The sequence below is a fragment of the Urocitellus parryii genome, chromosome 10 (genome assembly GCF_045843805.1).
Source record: "Urocitellus parryii isolate mUroPar1 chromosome 10, mUroPar1.hap1, whole genome shotgun sequence".
Lineage (NCBI taxonomy): Eukaryota > Metazoa > Chordata > Mammalia > Rodentia > Sciuridae > Urocitellus > Urocitellus parryii.
In genome coordinates this window covers 67,509,210-67,526,416 of record NC_135540.1, presented here as the reverse complement: position 1 = coordinate 67,526,416, position 17,207 = coordinate 67,509,210, and the positions used below count along the sequence as shown (strand labels likewise).

The following is a 17,207-nucleotide window of genomic DNA, read 5'->3' as shown; positions in this document are numbered from 1 at the left end:
AGAAGAAATTTAACTGAACATTAGAATGCTATATATGACAAACCCAATGCCAACATTATACTGAATGGAGTAAAACTGAAATCACTTCCTCTAAAAACAGAAACAAGGCAAGTATGCCCACTTTCACAAGTCCTTTTCAAAATAGTCCTTGAAATTCTAGCCAGAGCACTCAGGCAAGAGAAGGAATCTGTAGAAATGCAAATGTGAAAAGAAGAATTCAAATTATCTCTGTATGCTGATGATATGATACTACTATATTTAGAAGACTCAAATAACTCCAGCAGGAGACTTTGAGAACTCATAAGTGAATTCAGTAATGTAACAGGATACAATATCAACACTCATAAATCAATCATATTCCTATACTCTCATGATGAATCAACTAAAAAATAAATTAGAAAGACTATTATATTCACATTAGTCTCAAAAAATACTTGGGAATAAATCTAACAAAAGTGATGAAGGATCTCTACAATAAAAATATTGAACTCTTAAGAAAATAGCTGGGTTCAGTGGTACATGCCTGTAATCCCGGTGGCTCAGGAGGCTGAGGCAGGAGGATTGTGAGTTCAAAGCCAGTCTCAGCAAAAGTGAGGCAGTAAGCAACTCAGAAAAACCCTGTCTTTAAATAAAATACAAAATAGGATTGGAATAAAGAAAATAATTGAGGAAGACCTTAGAAGATGGAAAAATCTCTCATATACTTATATAGGTAGAAATAATATTATCAAAATGGCATTCTACCAGAAGCATGTACAGATTCAATGCAAATCCCATCAAAATTCCAATGACAATCTTCACAGAACTATAAAAAGCACTTATAATATTTATTTGGAAAAAATAAAAGACCCAGAATAGCCAAAGCAATCCTAGGTGAGAAAAGCAGAGCAGGAGGCATCACAATACCAGATCTCAAATAATAGTACAAAACTATTGTAACAAAAACAGCTAGCACCAAACAGGTATGAAGACCACAGAATAGAACAGAAGACACAGAGACAAACTCACATAATACAATTATCTTATACTAGACAAAGGTGCCAAAAACATATGCTGGAGAAAAGATAGCCTTTTTAACCAATGGTCCTGGGAAAACTGGAAATCTATATGGAAGAGAATAAAATTTAACTCCAACCTCTCACCCTGCAAAAATGTCAACTCAATTTGAACTGGAGACCTAGGAATTAGACTAGAAACCCTGCACCTGCTAAAAGGAAATGTAGGCCCAACACTCCAACAAATCAGCAAAGGAACTGACTATTTAAATAAGACTCCTAAAGTGCAAGAAATAGAATAAATTCAGTAAGTGGGATGGCATCAAGTTAAAGTTTATGAATGGCAGAGGAAAGAATTAAGAGCATGAAGAGAAAACCTACAGAATGGGAGAAAATGTTTTCCATCTGCTTCTCAGGGCATTGATATCCAGAATATACAAAGAATTTTAAAAAAATTAACACCAAATAAATAAATGAACAAATCAGTAAGTGGGCAAAGAAATTAAACAGACACTTCTCAAAAGGAGAAATACAAACTCTCAATAAATACATGAAAAGTGTTTAATATCTGCTAATCAAGGAAATGCAGGTTAAAACTACATTGAGATTTCTTCTTGATCTAGTTAGAGTGGCAATTATCAAGAATACAAGTAACCATAAATGTTGATTAGGATGCGGAAAAAGGTACTTTCATACATTGTTGGTGGGACTAAAAATTAGTGCAACCACTCTGGAAAGCAGTGTGGCGATCCCTTTAAATACTAGAAATGAAAGCATCTTTTCACCCAGTTAGCCCACTCCTTGATATTTAAAATCATATACTATAGTTATAAAGTCACATCAATGTTTAAAGCAGCACAATTCACAATAGCCAAGTTATGGAATCAAACTAGGTGCCCATCAAGAGATAAATGGGCAGAAAAAATAAAGTGGTAGAAATATGAAATGGGGTTTTACTAAACCATAAAGATTGACATTATGCCATTTGCCAGTAAATGATGGAATAGAAGTCTATCACGCTAAATGAAAGTAACTTGTTCCACAAAGCTTAGGTTCAAATGTTTTCTCTGATATGTGGAAGCTAATCCAAAATAAGAAAACTAGAAGAAAGTTCAGTGAGGTAGAAAAAGGAGGATGAAGAGGAGAAGGAGGGGTGAGATAAGGAGAGACAGTGGAATGAGTCTGACCAAACTTTCCTATGTGCCTATATGAATAAACAACAGGGAATCTTCCCATCATGGAAATCCAAAAGACATTAATTTTAAAAAAAACTATAAGTAAATAGCTGAAGTTTCAGTAGAGTAGAGGGAAGGATACAGGGCAGGGAGGTTAGAAGGGGAAGCGAAAGCATTGGGGACTGAACCAGAACAAACTATATTCCATGCTTTTCTAATTATGTCAAAATGAATCATAGTGTTATGTGCAACTAAAAAGAACCCATTTAAAAAAATCCTTGAATTCTTGTCATTTATGAAACACAGAAGTGTATTTCAGAAAATCATACAACAATGTCCACCAGAAGAAGAGAGGCAGAAGAAAAGTAAAAAGGGAAAGAAATAAACAACAAGAAAAGTGCAAAGACATCAAATGATCTGTGTCTTGAGCAATGAGGGTGGGCTCTCTCCACATAGCCCAACTCCACCCCAGGATTAGATCACGGTTAAGATTATTTCTTCACTTAATTTACCCCTTTAAAGTAGGAATCTGGACACTTCTTTTTATAACTACAGAAAGCAGCCAGTTTTGACCACACACATCTTAGGAAACTTCTGATTAAGGTCATATTGCCCACATAGGGAAGTCTTCTTTCCTGGTTATGAATCTGTCAGGAATTTTCACATTACCTTGGAATCTGCCACTTCACAGAGACCTAACTTTTCAATGACCTTTTTGATTCACTCATTTTTTTCCTTCTTTGACATGGTTGTTGGAAGTGGAAGAGAAGCTGAGAACCACATATTTTCTCTCACTGTCAGGATGCTCATCAGGACATCATCCTGAAGGGAAATGTGCTTTCAATGAGTCATACTGAGTCTTTTCTAAGACCATCACTCCAGTGAATGTTTAAGTTTATTCACAAAAATAACAAACTCATGGAAAATTTGTAGGTAATGGTGAACTTTCAACTCTAAACATTTCAGTGACTCCACAGAGCTTCAGAGCCCAGGGAATAATTTTCCTTCCCTATCTTCACACCCAGATGGAGCACAGGTGATTATGGTGACTTCTAAGCACTTCCAGAATACTTTATATGAGGATTTGACAGGGGCATCTTTTAGGAGAAAAAGAGAAGTGAAGGAAGGACAAAGGGGCAACAGTAGACCCTTTGGAAATGTTTCAAAGTTCGAATTGTTACCATTGCCTACAGGTTCATATTCCAGATCCTTTCTTCCTCTCCTTTTAACCTCTTTGTCAGTCTTAAGGGAGATTATGTAAATTTGGTGTAAATAAGATTGGTTCCTTGGGCACGTTCAATTGGAAGCATGGTATACTACAAGCCAAGGCTCTTGCCCATATAGAAACAGGGGAAACCTAAAACGAAAATCCACCCACACTTACCTATACCACATATCCTGAATTGCATTGGAAATTGTCAGGGTGAGGTATTTCATGTACCCAAACATTTTCATATAATACTCTTGGTTCTTTCCTTGCAGCTAAGATATCTAATAACCTATAAAAGGACACACATGTTGTGAGATTTTTCCTTACTACAAAGGTCACATCTCTCACCTATTCTGAATCCAAATTCTGTTCAGGTTAGAAAGTGAACTAGCCAAAATATTCTGTGGTTTAACATATGTGTGTACATGCATGCAGACACACAAATTCTTACTTTCCTTTATCATGTGGTATAAGAAAGCCAAAAAACATTAAAGCAAGATATCATTGGCTTATCCAGTACAGATCTTCCAAGTGACCCTCACCTTTATGGATCCAACCCAAGCAATAGGAGCCTTTACCTCTGAGGTATGTCCCACTGAGACCTTCAGCTCCTTATCTACACTTTTAATATTATTCCCTTATTTTACTTTCTCATTATCTCATAACAAGGTCAACTGCTTTGCGCTAATTACTTTATCATGCTGTGTTTGTAATGCTGAATTTAATAAGAATTCCTGGTCCTAGGATTAAAACCATAAGATAGTCCAAATGCACATTATCCACAAGACAAAAGCCAAGACATGAAAAGAAAATGCATGTGATTTGTGAAAGCACACAGAAACAGCACCAAAAGACTTATTTGTGCTTTCTGTTATACTCACAATGATTTGCCTCCACCTTGGGGTCCCACGATGGCATTAAGGCCAGGTTTCATGATCCCACTGTAAACACAAAAACATACTGATTTATTATTTAACTTTTTAAAGAGTTCTATAGGTTTAGGAGCTACACTGAATATATTATTGAAGGCTAATGAAATTGCAGACATATAACAAGAACCAAATTTTAAGGAAAAAAATCATTGGTTAAAAATAGTCTAGTATACATAGGATGTGAATCACTAGTCAAGACCTATGAAAGAAAAGCCTCAGATCCTTGAAAATCCCTTTCATTTATTTATGAAGCCACTAATCCCTAAATGGAAATGACACATTCTATATCAACAATCTGTGAAATTCTTGTAAATAATCTCCATTCCTCTTACTCCTCTTAAATAGCTTCTGAATAATGTTTGATGATCAGCCTCTTCAAATTCCCTGGCCTGTTTCCCAGTCAAGAAACACACAATTAATAAATCAATGATTTGTGGACTATCAGGAGTAGTGTTCTCACTTTTAAAATCTAATCAGAACAAAAGAATCAATACATCTTAAATAAAAATAAAAGACTGAAATAAAGCACTCTAGAGTATAAGAAACTACATCTGTTCTTCACATTTGAGAAAAACACCTTACCAATTAAAAAAGCAAAACATGACCTAGGATAGATGTTTTACTACTTTGTTCAGGATCTGATAAATGGACTGGAAAATGATCTGTGTAGAATTAGGAGACATCCCTCTAGCATGAATGTCCTTTGGGGATGTGCAGGCACAAAACAGATACAATTGTGCTTCAATCTAATTAAGTGTGTATGTGAGGGTAGTGAGTATTCAGATAGAGAAGAGGGGGTGATGATGGCAGTGTTGACTGTGCTAAGACCCAAGATGAAGTCAAATAGGCTGAATTTTGTCCTAAATATAAGAGGTAAAACTACTAAGAAAATTAAATGGAGGAAGGAGAACTAAGGGCAGGGACATTGCAGATGCACAGGAATGATCAAAGAGCAGTTTGACTTAGCCCATTCAGAACACTGGTGTCTATGCCAGTCTCTCTTTAGAACTGTTAGGTACCTCAAAATGTGTTCTACAGTGCCCCACAGCACTCACACCACTAGGACTTTGGCATTCATGGCCGGTGCCACCTAATTTGTCTCACAATGATACTAGGGCAGCTGGGGGCTGAGGTTAAATGTACCTTTCACTTTGCGTTTTAACTAGGAACAACTCACTCAATGACTGAACTAATATAATGAGAGTGTGATAAACCAGGAACAAGATGTGACACAGAAAATTCTTACTCTTTTGGTAATCTTCCTCCCCCAGTGTAAAGACACACAAATGACTGGGTACATCTGGGGGTGAAGATCAGTGCTAGCATGGGTGTTTAGCATGTATAAAGTCTTGGGTTCAATCATTAGCAAACTCCCAAATTAAAAATGCTTGGTTACACTCTCAAAGTGCATTTGTATACAGTTCCTAATGATCTTCTTTATTCATATCTACCTAGAAACTGCTTCTAAAATGAGTAGGAAAAGCCTTCTTATTCCCTAAGTCTTCATTCAGTGCCTGGAAAACTACCCAGGTTTTTAAGATATGTATTCAAGGAAAGATCAAGCCATCCTCAATGATTCAACCAAAACCAAATGTAAATATGTAAAGGCAAAGTATTTCACAGGTACCACTCTTTGGTTTTCTTTGACACTAAACCCAGTGTTGCAGAAAATGGTAGTAGTGTAGTTTCCCAAATGCCACAGTTCCAATGTGGATCAGTAGCTAATTCCATATCCATTGAGGCAGCTGGAAAGGATGAGCAAGATAAATGAACCCTCACACAGAATGTATTTTATATCTATTCAACCTGCACATATTCAAAGCATGGTACAATCACTTCTTTCATCACAAAATCTGTAGGGACAAACATATTTTAATTACTGTATTCACAAAGGCTTGTTACCTTTTCATAAGTCAAGTCTATCTAATGTAGTAAAAGATCAAAGCCCGTTATCCACCATTTCTCTCCTTATTCTCCTAGTCAGGATTTCCTAAACTAACACGAGAGAGACAAGAAGTAGGCAAGATAGCAGGTGTTGCTGCATGGACAGAGATACCATCCTAATACAGTCAAGGCCTCAGCCCAATCAGCCCTCAGATCCTCACCATTTCTTTTCCACCCATGCCTCAACATTTTCTATGCTATCTTATCACTTCCTTGATCTGAAGGGAGTTGCTGGCATTAACAAAGAAGTATAAAGTCACATAAAAAATATCTAGAAAAGAGAATGAATGTCTAATTCCATATAGATCTGCAGCCACATTGAGTCAAAGTACTCTTTTATAACCACTCTCCAGCCTTGGGGAGCCAGGAAAAAGTTTTTGCTTTGTTTAGGAAGAATTTTTCCCTTATGACAGAAACAGAACTTATAGCGATGGTATCTATGCAAAGCCAAATTCACATCCTAACATCATATATGGGAATCAGAGACTCACAAATATCAGAAAAACATTGATACCCATAACGGTCAGTATCTGAACTCAGAGGTACATGTGGTAGTGATAGGTTACATAGAAATACTCATTGCCCTCCTCCTCTAGATCCCATTTCAACATTGCACTTTGAGTTCTGAATTTGTTGTGAGATGAAAAGAATAAAAATCATAATTGCCATGTACTTTAAAAATATAATTATTTATTCCCAAATGACTTAAAATCATCATACTACAGTGACACAACCACATCAACATTTATAGCAACCCCATTCACAATAGCTAAACTATGGAACCAACATAGGTGCCCTTCAACAGATGAATGGATAAAAAAAAAAATGTGGTATATATACACAATGGTATATTACTCAGCCTTAAAGAAGAATGAAATTGTGGCATTTGCTGGTAAATGGGTGGAGCTAGAGAATATCATGTTAAGCAAAATAAGCCAATCCCAGAAAAACCAAAGGCTGAATGTTTTCTTAGGTTTGTGAATGCTAATTTACAATAAGGCAGTGAGGGCTAGGGAAAAAGAGTGGACTAGGCAGAGGGGAGTGAAGGGAATGGAGAAGATATAGGGTTTGAAAGGTTAGTAAAATGAATTGGACATTATTACCCTGCCCTATGTGCATTTATGATTCCATGACTGGTGTTATTCCACATCATATACAACCAGAAGAATGAGAGGATATACTCTATTTCCATATGATGTGTCAAAATGCAAAATTCTACTGTCACGTAAAACTAATTAGAACAAATAAAAAATAGTTGATTTAAGATTATAAATTCTTATTACTCTGTACTTTAACTGTATAACTTCAATTAACTTACAGACATCTTATATTTAAATGTTTTACCTGTCTTTATTAGAATAAGTGATAAGTAAATTATTATAGAACAATTATAACTATTATAAAGAGACAATTTTAAAGCAAACATTCATTTAACCCAGGTCTGTTTGAAAAGAAAAGTACTTTCACAATATACTAGCATTTTAACCTTCTTGCTTCTAGACTACAAAGGATATAAAGTGCACAGGTACCTAAAATGCATCTGTTTCAGAAAGCACATTGTATTTCATAGTTTGGAAAGGTCAGAGTTACAATTATATATACCCACAATTAAAAAACAATGATACAGGCATCCTTCCACCCAAACACAAGGCTTACCCATGAAAAACCAAAGACCTATTAATTGTTCAGTTTCTTAAATAAATATTGATATACATTTTACAATCATTTTTAGAAATGGTGTGTCAGTTCAGTTCCTTTTGAACTAAACATACACTTAAAGATGATTCAATCATTTCAGTCATAGTTTAGCCAAAAGATGTGAAAGCATATCTTAATATGTCTGTACACAGTCTTGAACACAATAGCCAAGACCTGTATTCATTGTTGGTCAATATAGTGGTCTTTTAAAAAGTTCACGCACATACTTGATATTCCATAGTCCCTTTTCCTCAGTTGTTTTCTGATCAAATGGAAAGCCTTTCTTCTCTTTTACATGACAAGAGACATTGTGAAAACTCAACACAGGCCCTTTCTTATCACTGGAAGTTGTCTCAGGGAGGTCATCAGAGTTTCTTTGGGACATGGAAATTGAACACAGGTCATTACTGGAAGACATCTGGATAGTTCTGTCTTTCTGTAGAGAGAAAAACATTTGTAAGTTGATAGTCCATGTAAATCAAATTTTAAACACTAGATAACAACATATGAACACATTTAAATGAGGATCCTTTAAATTGTGCTGCAGTGAGTAGGTTCCTTTCTAAAGAAGACCCCACATCACTGTGATAAAAAGAACCTTAGAACCTATAATGGGAGGCAGATCCAAATTAGAATACCTGCACTCCAATTAGATATCACATTCCCAAATTAAGGTGTCCTAATAATTAAACAGTATGAAAATTATTTAAAACCCAGGAAGGCAGAAAAATGCAAATAATTATTAGTTTTGTCTGGCTTGAAAATCATAGTATGATACAACCTCAATTCAAGAAGAGCCTAGAGGAGCATCATTCAGTGGTTGTATTTGTTTAATGTTAGTGTTTTTAATATTTTTACTACCAAAAGGAACTTATTCTAGCATTCTGTGGCAGGAGAGATTTCTCTGAATTTACAGTTGTACAATTTTGGTTGTTGGGCACCTCCAATCAGCAAAGTAGGTAAACGCCAACATTCTTTTGCAATGACATTATTATTTCCTTCATGCACAAACATACGAAAATTATGAAGTAAATCAAACCAATAGTTAAGCAGTTCAAAGCTTTAGAGCAAAAGTGAATATTAAGTTAAAAATATTTCATATATTTCATTACAGAAATTACAAAAGTTCCCTTAAGTATTTAATCAGAATTAGACCTGTGGCTGAACTAAGCTTGTTAAATTGGTTTTAAGTGCTAAATGCAATAATCCTAGTTCTCATTTTTAAAAGCTAAAGACATTCATGGAGAACTTTCTCTTTGCCTATGGTGGACTAGCTGCTCCAAACTAATCATCCTCCCGAGAACAACCATAGAAGCAGAAAGAACATGAGAAGGAGTGTGTGAAGAGTTCTCTGATGAGAGCAAGAAAGCCAATGGAACTGGAGGAACCAAAATTGTGTGGGCTCTCTCTCATCCAGCGATTAGGTCCACAGAACAGGGTAGAGGAGAGTGTGACTGCAGAATTGCTAATCAAGACCTCTGGAGACCAAGCAGGAAACAGATCTGATTTTATTGCACAGTTACCATGTATATATACTCAGGCAGTAGCTAAGAAGATTACATGCAGCTACCAATGCAATTTCTGCTACCTGTCCTTGCAACGACCAATTGAGGAGTGGACCATGGAGGAAGCATGGGGATTGCAACACATGGCCTCATGCCCAGGGCTCTGCAGCTCACATGCCTAGCACAAGGGAAGTTGTCTGCCACTCAGAAAACCTTGGTGTATGCCAGGTATGTAGGCCTCCATGCAGAAAATCCCAGCAAGCAAGGAATAGCACTGGACAATCCCAGAACCCTGTGCCTTTTCCTCTCTGGGGTTTGCAAATTCAAACTTTTACACACAGGACACCATTCAGGAGCCAAGCAGAAATAAGCTGCTAGAGGCATTGTCCAGGAAGCCCCTAGTATATCTGAGCAAATATCTCAACAGTCTTTCATCCAGGGAGACAAACTTTGGAATTGTGAGCCAGTAAGGTGAGGATTCCTAGAAAACCAAGCTTTTGAGATCTCAGAAACATTATGTCCTGAGAATACAGGAAAACCAAAAAGAGACCATTCTCTGCTCAATCTAGGTCATCACTCTTAAAAAGATATCATCACCCAGATGGAGTGGCACATATTTTTTAGCAACTTAAGAGACTGAGGAAGGAGAATTTTTTTTTTAGATTATTTTTTTTTTATTGGTCGTTCATAACATTACATAGTTCTTAATACATCATATTACACGGTTTGATTCAAGTGGATTATGAACTCCCCCTTTTACCCCGTATACAAATTGCTGTATCACATCAGTTACCCTTCCATTGATTGACATATTGCCTTTCTAGTGTCTGATGTATTCTGCTGTCTGTCCTATTCTCTACTATCCCCCCTCCCCTCCCCTCCCCTCCCCTCCCCTCCCCTTTTCTCTCTCTACCCCTTTTACTGTAAATCATTTCTTCCATTTGTATTATCTTGTCTTACCCCTCCTTTCCTCTTATATGACATTTTGTATAACCCTGAGGATCGCCTTCCATTTCCATGCAATTTCCCTTCTCACTCCCTTTCCCTCCCACCTCTCATCCCTGTTTAATGTAAATATTCTTCTCAAGCTCTTCGTCCCTACCCTGTCCTTGTTAACTCCCCTTATATCAAAGGAGTCATTTGGTATTTGTTTTTTAAAGATTGACTAGCTTCACTTAGCATAATCTGCTCTAATGCCATCCATTTCCCTCCAAATTCTATGATTTTGTCATTTTTTAATGCAGAATAATACTCCATTGTATATAAATGCCACATTTTTTTTATCCATTCATCTATTGAAGGGCATCTAGGCTGGTTCCACAGTCTTGCTATCATGAATTGAGCTGCTATGAACATCGATGTAGCAGTGTTCCTGTAGCATGCTCTTGTTAGGGCTTTAGGGAATAGACCGAGAAGGGGAATAGCTGGGTCAAATGGTGGTTCCATTCCCAGCTTTCCGAGAAATCTCCATACTGCTTTCCAAATTGGCTGCACCAATTTGCAGTCCCACCAGCAATGAACAAGAGTGCCCTTTTCCCCGCATCCTCTCCAGCACTTATTGTTGTTTGACTTCCTAATGGCTGCCAGTCTTACTGGAGTGAGATGGTATCTTAGGGTAGTTTTGATTTGCATTTCTCTGACTGCTAGCGATGGTGAGCATTTTTTCATGTACTTGTTGATTGATTGTATGTCCTCCTCTGAGAAGTGTCTGTTCAGGTCCTTGGCCCATTTATTGATTGGGTTATTTGTTATCTTATTGTCTAATTTTTTGAGTTCTTTGTATATTCTGGTTATTAGGGCTAGAAGGAGAATTTTAAGTTCAAAGCCAGCTTAGGAATTTAGTGAGGCCCTAAGTAGCACAGCAAGAACATGGTCTCAAAATAAAAAAAATAAAATAATACGGCATGTGGATGTGGCTCACTGGTTAAGGGCCTCAGATTAACAATACAAAGAAAAACAAAAGATATCCTCATTCAAATTTTCAAGTGTGTCAGATATAGGAGCTAAAGTTCCAAAAATTAGAACATAAAAGAAGACCCACAGGTAATCCAGACTGGAGTTATTAAACATTGACATTAAAAGGTAGTTTTAATTGCAGTAGTAATATGTTAAGGAAAACAGATTATCATCTAATAACCACATCTTTTAAAAAAAGATTAAAATAAAGAATTCAAGCTAGATATAGTGGTGCAAACCTCTAAATCCCAGCTACACAAGAGACTGATGTAGGACAGCGGGTCAGGAAAGCACTCTCCAGTGATGCTATTGAACAGTCACTGAGGGTGGTTTTCTGGAGGAACAGTGCTATTCTAAGCACTAGTGTAAAGAACCAGCAAAAAGGCCAGAGGGCCTGAAGAGTGAAGGAGGGCAAGAAGACAGGTGATAAGGTCAAAGGAAGGAGAGCTCAGGCAGATATCTTTACTGACCACCATGAGGAATTTGACTTGGACTGAGATTGAGGGTAGCACGAAATTCTGAGTGAAGGAATGCCATGATTTAACTATATTTAAAAGGACCACTCTTACTTTTATCAGGGTAAGGATGGAGTAAGGAGATCATATAAAAGACTACTCTAACAACCAAAGAGCCAGCATGGGAACACTGTTCTCAATTCCTCCTCTGTTGCCTATGAGAGAACTTGGAAGACTTCTTTATCTCTGTATGTGCTGCCCCTGTGTAACACCACTTAGAAACTCCAAGAACAGAAACAGCCCCAGGTTTATCAGACACAACACACCAAGAACACACCACCTGTAGCACTCCTGGCCCACAAGAAAATGGGGGTGCAGGTGGGGAAGGCACAAAACTTCAAGAGGAGGAGAATCTCATTCCCACAGCAAGGACTCTGTGGTCCAAACAGAGGATTTGTGAGGATCCTTTATGATCTTAACTTGTTCCAAAAATACATCAGTACCCTGCCTCACACACCCCATGATCACTTTAGGAAACAGAATAAGTATAATGCATAATAACTGTTGACTTTATGTCCTATGGAAACTAGAGAAAAACTCATGCAAATTTAAAAGGAATCCAATGGAGAGTCTCCTATGAATCCAAACAAGAGGAGTAGGTATCAAGACATGGGGGAGTGTGTGTCTGTGGGAGTCAGGAGGACAACACTGGCAGATGCCCCCTTTGTCTCCTCTCTTCACCAAGCTGACCCCACTGTACTGTTTAGACCTTCTGTGAGAGGGTAGATAAACCTCTCAGTCTTTCCTTTCTCTTTCTTTGTAAGACTCTCACCTCCAGTGGCTGCAGTGGGACATGGCATCATTTATTTATCTCCAAATAAAATCCAGCTATCAAACAGTAGCATATGGACCACAGGGTCTTAGTGTCCAAGTGTGTACTGTCACATTTACTATAAGGACAGTTACAGCTACAAGATCTTCAGATTTATTACCTTCTAGAAACTTCTGTTTCACCTCCTGGATAAAATGAAGTGTATTATCTAGTGCCAGCTGAGCCTAAGAACTAAATTCCAGCCAGACCCTGCTTAAACAGCAGCAAGGTCTTTCCAGTCACAAACCCAAGACATTGAGGTATTGATCAATAAAATATAGGAATACTGGTTCAGGAGGGTTTCTGACCAAGTACAGACTTCATTCCCTTCTTGTAAAGAACAAACTTATTCAAAGACACCAGGATGCAAGCAGAAGGTTGAATAGCAATTTCTCCCTGTACTTATCACCCATCCCTGGCTTAAACAACTACTACACTACTAACTTTGAATATGATCCACCAAATATTTCCTCTCTGTATATAAATTAAATGTGTAGCTCAAAATCAGATATTCACTCTTGTCAGCCTCCTATTGAGTGTTAGAAATGGACAGATCTAGTGGCATAAAATCAGCAACAAACTAGATCAACTCACCAACGGGATCAATCAAGTGTGTGTAATTGAATATAAAAACTACAGCCATAGAAATTTTGTTCAACAATGGACTGCTTCTGTGATGTTCCCATCAGATTATAACAGAGCTGGAAAATCCCTGTTGCCCAGTGACATGACAGCTGTCATCTGTTGTCAACATCATGGCAGCTGTTCTAGCAAGTGCACTACTCATTAAATTTGGGGTGTTGCTGGTATAAATAACCTACAATACTTCTGTCATAAAAGTATAGCATGGAAAGTTATGTACCATACATAATAATAGCAATGGTAAATGATGATGTTACTGGTTACATGTTTACTATTCTATAGGTTTTCCTTCTTTCTTTTTTGTGGTACTGGGGATTGAACCCAGGGTCTTGTACATGCAAGGCAAGCACTCTACCAACTGAGGTATATCTCCAGCCTACTCCTACTGTATCTCCAGTCTACTCCTACTTAAAAATAAGAGTAAAAATAACAAGTCAGGAAGGAAGGAAGGATGGAAGGGGAGGCCCACTTATTCCTCTATAAAATTTAGATTTATCTACAAATAAAACCCAGCCATCAACTGGTAACATACGGACCACAGGGTCTTAGTGTCCAAGTGTATACTGTCACTCTTAGTATAAGGACAGTTACAACTACAATAAACCATCTCAGAAAGTGCACTTAGAATATGCACTACTCCATGCGTTACGGACAGCACTGAGAGTGCTGTCCATTGTCATTTCTAAGTCCCCTCTGCATCCTCAGGTAACACACACAGACACTTCCCTCAAAAATAATTGTCCTAAGAACAGACACATAGACCAATAGTACAGACTTGAAGACACAGATACAAACTTACTCAGATGTAGTAACCTGATCTTTTTTTGACAAAGGTGCCAAAAACATACATGGGAGAAAAGACAGCTTTTTTTAGCAAACAGTGCTAGGAAAACGGGTAGCCCATATATAGAAGAAAAAAATTAGACTCTTATCTCTTGTCCCACATGAAAATCAATTAAACATGAATAAAACAATATAAAAATTAGACCAGGAACGATGCAATTTCCAGAAGAAAATGCAAGGTCAACACTATAGCAATATAGACACTGACAATGACTTCCTCAATAGGACTTTAAAGCTTAGAAAATAATGCCAAGAGTTAATAAATGGGATAGCATCATTTAAAAAGATCCTGCACAGCAAAGGAAACAAGTATATGAAGATAGAACCTAGAAAATGGGGAAAAAATCTTTGCTAGCTATGCTTCTGACAGAGGAATAATGTATAAAGAACTCACTAAACTTAACACAAAAACAACAACAAAAACCAAAATAATCCAGTCAATAAATGGGCAAATGAGCTACAGAGACACTTCTAAAAAGAAGAAAAAAAGATGGCCAACAAATATAAAAAAAAAAAAACGGTGCAAAATCATTAGCAATTAGGGAATGTAAATTCAAACTACCTTGAGATTTCACCCGAGTCTAATCAAAATGATAGTCATTTTGAGTACAAACAATAATAAATGTTGGAGAGGATGCAGAGAAAATGGAACACTTTTGCACTGTTGGTGAGATTGTAAATAAGTACAATCATTATGAAAATCAGTCTGAAACTTCCTCAAAAGCCTGGGAATGGAACCCTCATAATTCTAAGCTGTATAACTCCTTGGTATTTATCCTAAAGAATTAAAGTCAGCATAATATAGTGATATACACGTACCCTTGTTTACAGCAGCCCAGTTCACAATAGTCAAACTAGGGAACCAGCCTAGGTATCTATCAACAGATGAATGAATTTTTAAAAATGTGATACATACACAAAATAGAGTTTTATTCAGCTATAAAGAAAAATGAAATCATGCCATTTGCAGGAAAATGGATGAAATTTGAAACCATTAAGTTAAGCAAAATAAGCCAAACTCAGAAGGTCAAGGGTCACATGTTTTCTCTCATTTACAGAAGGTAGACAGGAAAATGAAAACGAAAGGTAGGGGTGGAATAGTCTTATGAAAATAGAAGGGAGATCAGTTAGAGTAGAAGAAAGGGAACAGTGGGAGGGAAGACGGGAGGGAAAGGGGAAATGCTAGACAAAATATATTGGCCAAATTATATTACTTTGGATAATGATGTCCATCACATTCCACCATCCTTGCTAACCCCCGACATTTTTCTGTGTACTAATATAATCCTTATTTTTTTGATTTGCCCAGCCACTACTTCCCTTCTCTAAAACATTTAAATATTTATTTAATCCTTTAGCCTCTATGTAAACTTCAAATCCTCTGCATCTGTCATAAATCAAGAGATAGAAATCAGATATTAATTTGAAAAAAATATATTTAACATAAAATGTTATTAACTATAGTAAATTTGGATGATGTAGCAATAGCTAATACATAATAACTCTAAAGAATACAGGCATAAGAAGATGTAAGGAGCAGACACTAGTCCTAGGACTGAAAAAAAGCAACCATAGAGGAGTCCACCCTCTCCAAGGCTAAACTCTACACCATGCTGAAGAGAATACAACTGTGGCTGACTGAATGGCAGAGGAGTCACTGCTGGCTAAGATCTGTCTATCCTTCACACTGCTGAGGAATGCTGTGAAAGGGGATGTCTTGGTAGTCTTCCACAAGACTATATAAACTCATTCCTGTGGGAGATATCTGGCCAGTGAGTTCAGCTGGCAGTCATACTGCAGCAGCTGGACAGTGAGGAGCCAGATGCTCCAGAAGCCTAGTGCTGGAGAAACTGGTCATATTGCCTGAGCCTGTTGAGAGAGCACCTCGGAAGTAGGAAGAAAAACTCCTTCCTCTATTCAGGTCTCTATTCTTCTTTTTCCTTAAAAGTTTTAACTTCCTGCTACTTTGTTACCTGGCAAAGAAAAAAATATCCAATGCTTCTAGCTAATTTTTTGCAGAACAGGAAATGAAGCATTAATTTGAAGTTGTTTTATGGTTTGGATATGAGGTGTCCCCCAAAAGCTCACATGTGAAACAGTGCAAGAAGGTTCCAAGGATCAATGATTAGGGTGTGAAAGTCTTGACCTAATCAGTGAACTGATCCCTGATGGGATTAGCTGAGTGTTGACTGGAGGCAGGTAGGGTGTGGCTGGAGGAAGTGGTTCACTGGGTACGTGGCTTTGGGATATGTATTTTGTATGTGGAAAGTGGATTCTCTCTCTGCTTACTTATCAACATGTGAGTTGTTTCCCTCTGCCATACTCTTCCATTATGATGTCCTGCCTCACCTTGAGCCCGGAGGAATGGAGTCAGCCTTTTGTGGACTAAGACCTCTTAAACTGTGAACCCTCAAATAAACTTTTCCTCCTTTAAAATTGTTCTGTTCAGATCCTTTAGCCACAACAACAAAAAAGCTGACTAACCCAAGTTGAAAGAAAATTAATTGACGCAAAATCCTGTTACAGACTTTCAGAACCAAATAACTGCAATAGCACTGTGGTTTAGGAAGGCTTTAGGAAGAATCAAGAGATAAAGTATGAAATAAAGAAGTCCAATGTTTCCACCTGAACAGAATCAGCCACAATAGCAACAGAAATAAACACATAATAGCCTGTGGTTCCTTCCTTGCCTCTGTGCCTATCCTACTATTTCACTGGCTACTTCTTCTCTGTAACCTTTCTGGGACAGATGTAGCCAAGAATGGAAGTGTGTGCATAGAATGGGTGATTTTCTTAGGATACTTTTTTTTCTTGGAGGTTCTTATGGTTTTGATGTGAGCTGTCTCCTAAAAGCTCACATGTGAGACAATGCCAGAGGTTTCAGAGAGTTAATGATTGGGTTGTGAGAGCCTTAACCAAATCAGTGAATTTAACCCCCTGATGGGATTAACACAGTGTAACTGGAGGAGGTGGGGCTGAAG

General features: G+C 37.4%; 1 protein-coding gene across 1 annotated transcript in view; it reads right to left on the bottom strand.

Annotated features, from left to right (window-relative positions):
• Positions 1–17,207, bottom strand: part of LOC144257152 (broad substrate specificity ATP-binding cassette transporter ABCG2-like) — a 91,360-nt gene that overhangs the window by 30,185 nt on the left and 43,968 nt on the right. Inside the window, 4 exon segments of the mRNA XM_077803117.1 lie at positions 1,136–1,158; positions 3,549–3,669; positions 4,262–4,321; positions 8,182–8,390. Coding sequence (XP_077659243.1) covers positions 1,136–1,158; positions 3,549–3,669; positions 4,262–4,321; positions 8,182–8,390 — 413 coding nt within the window.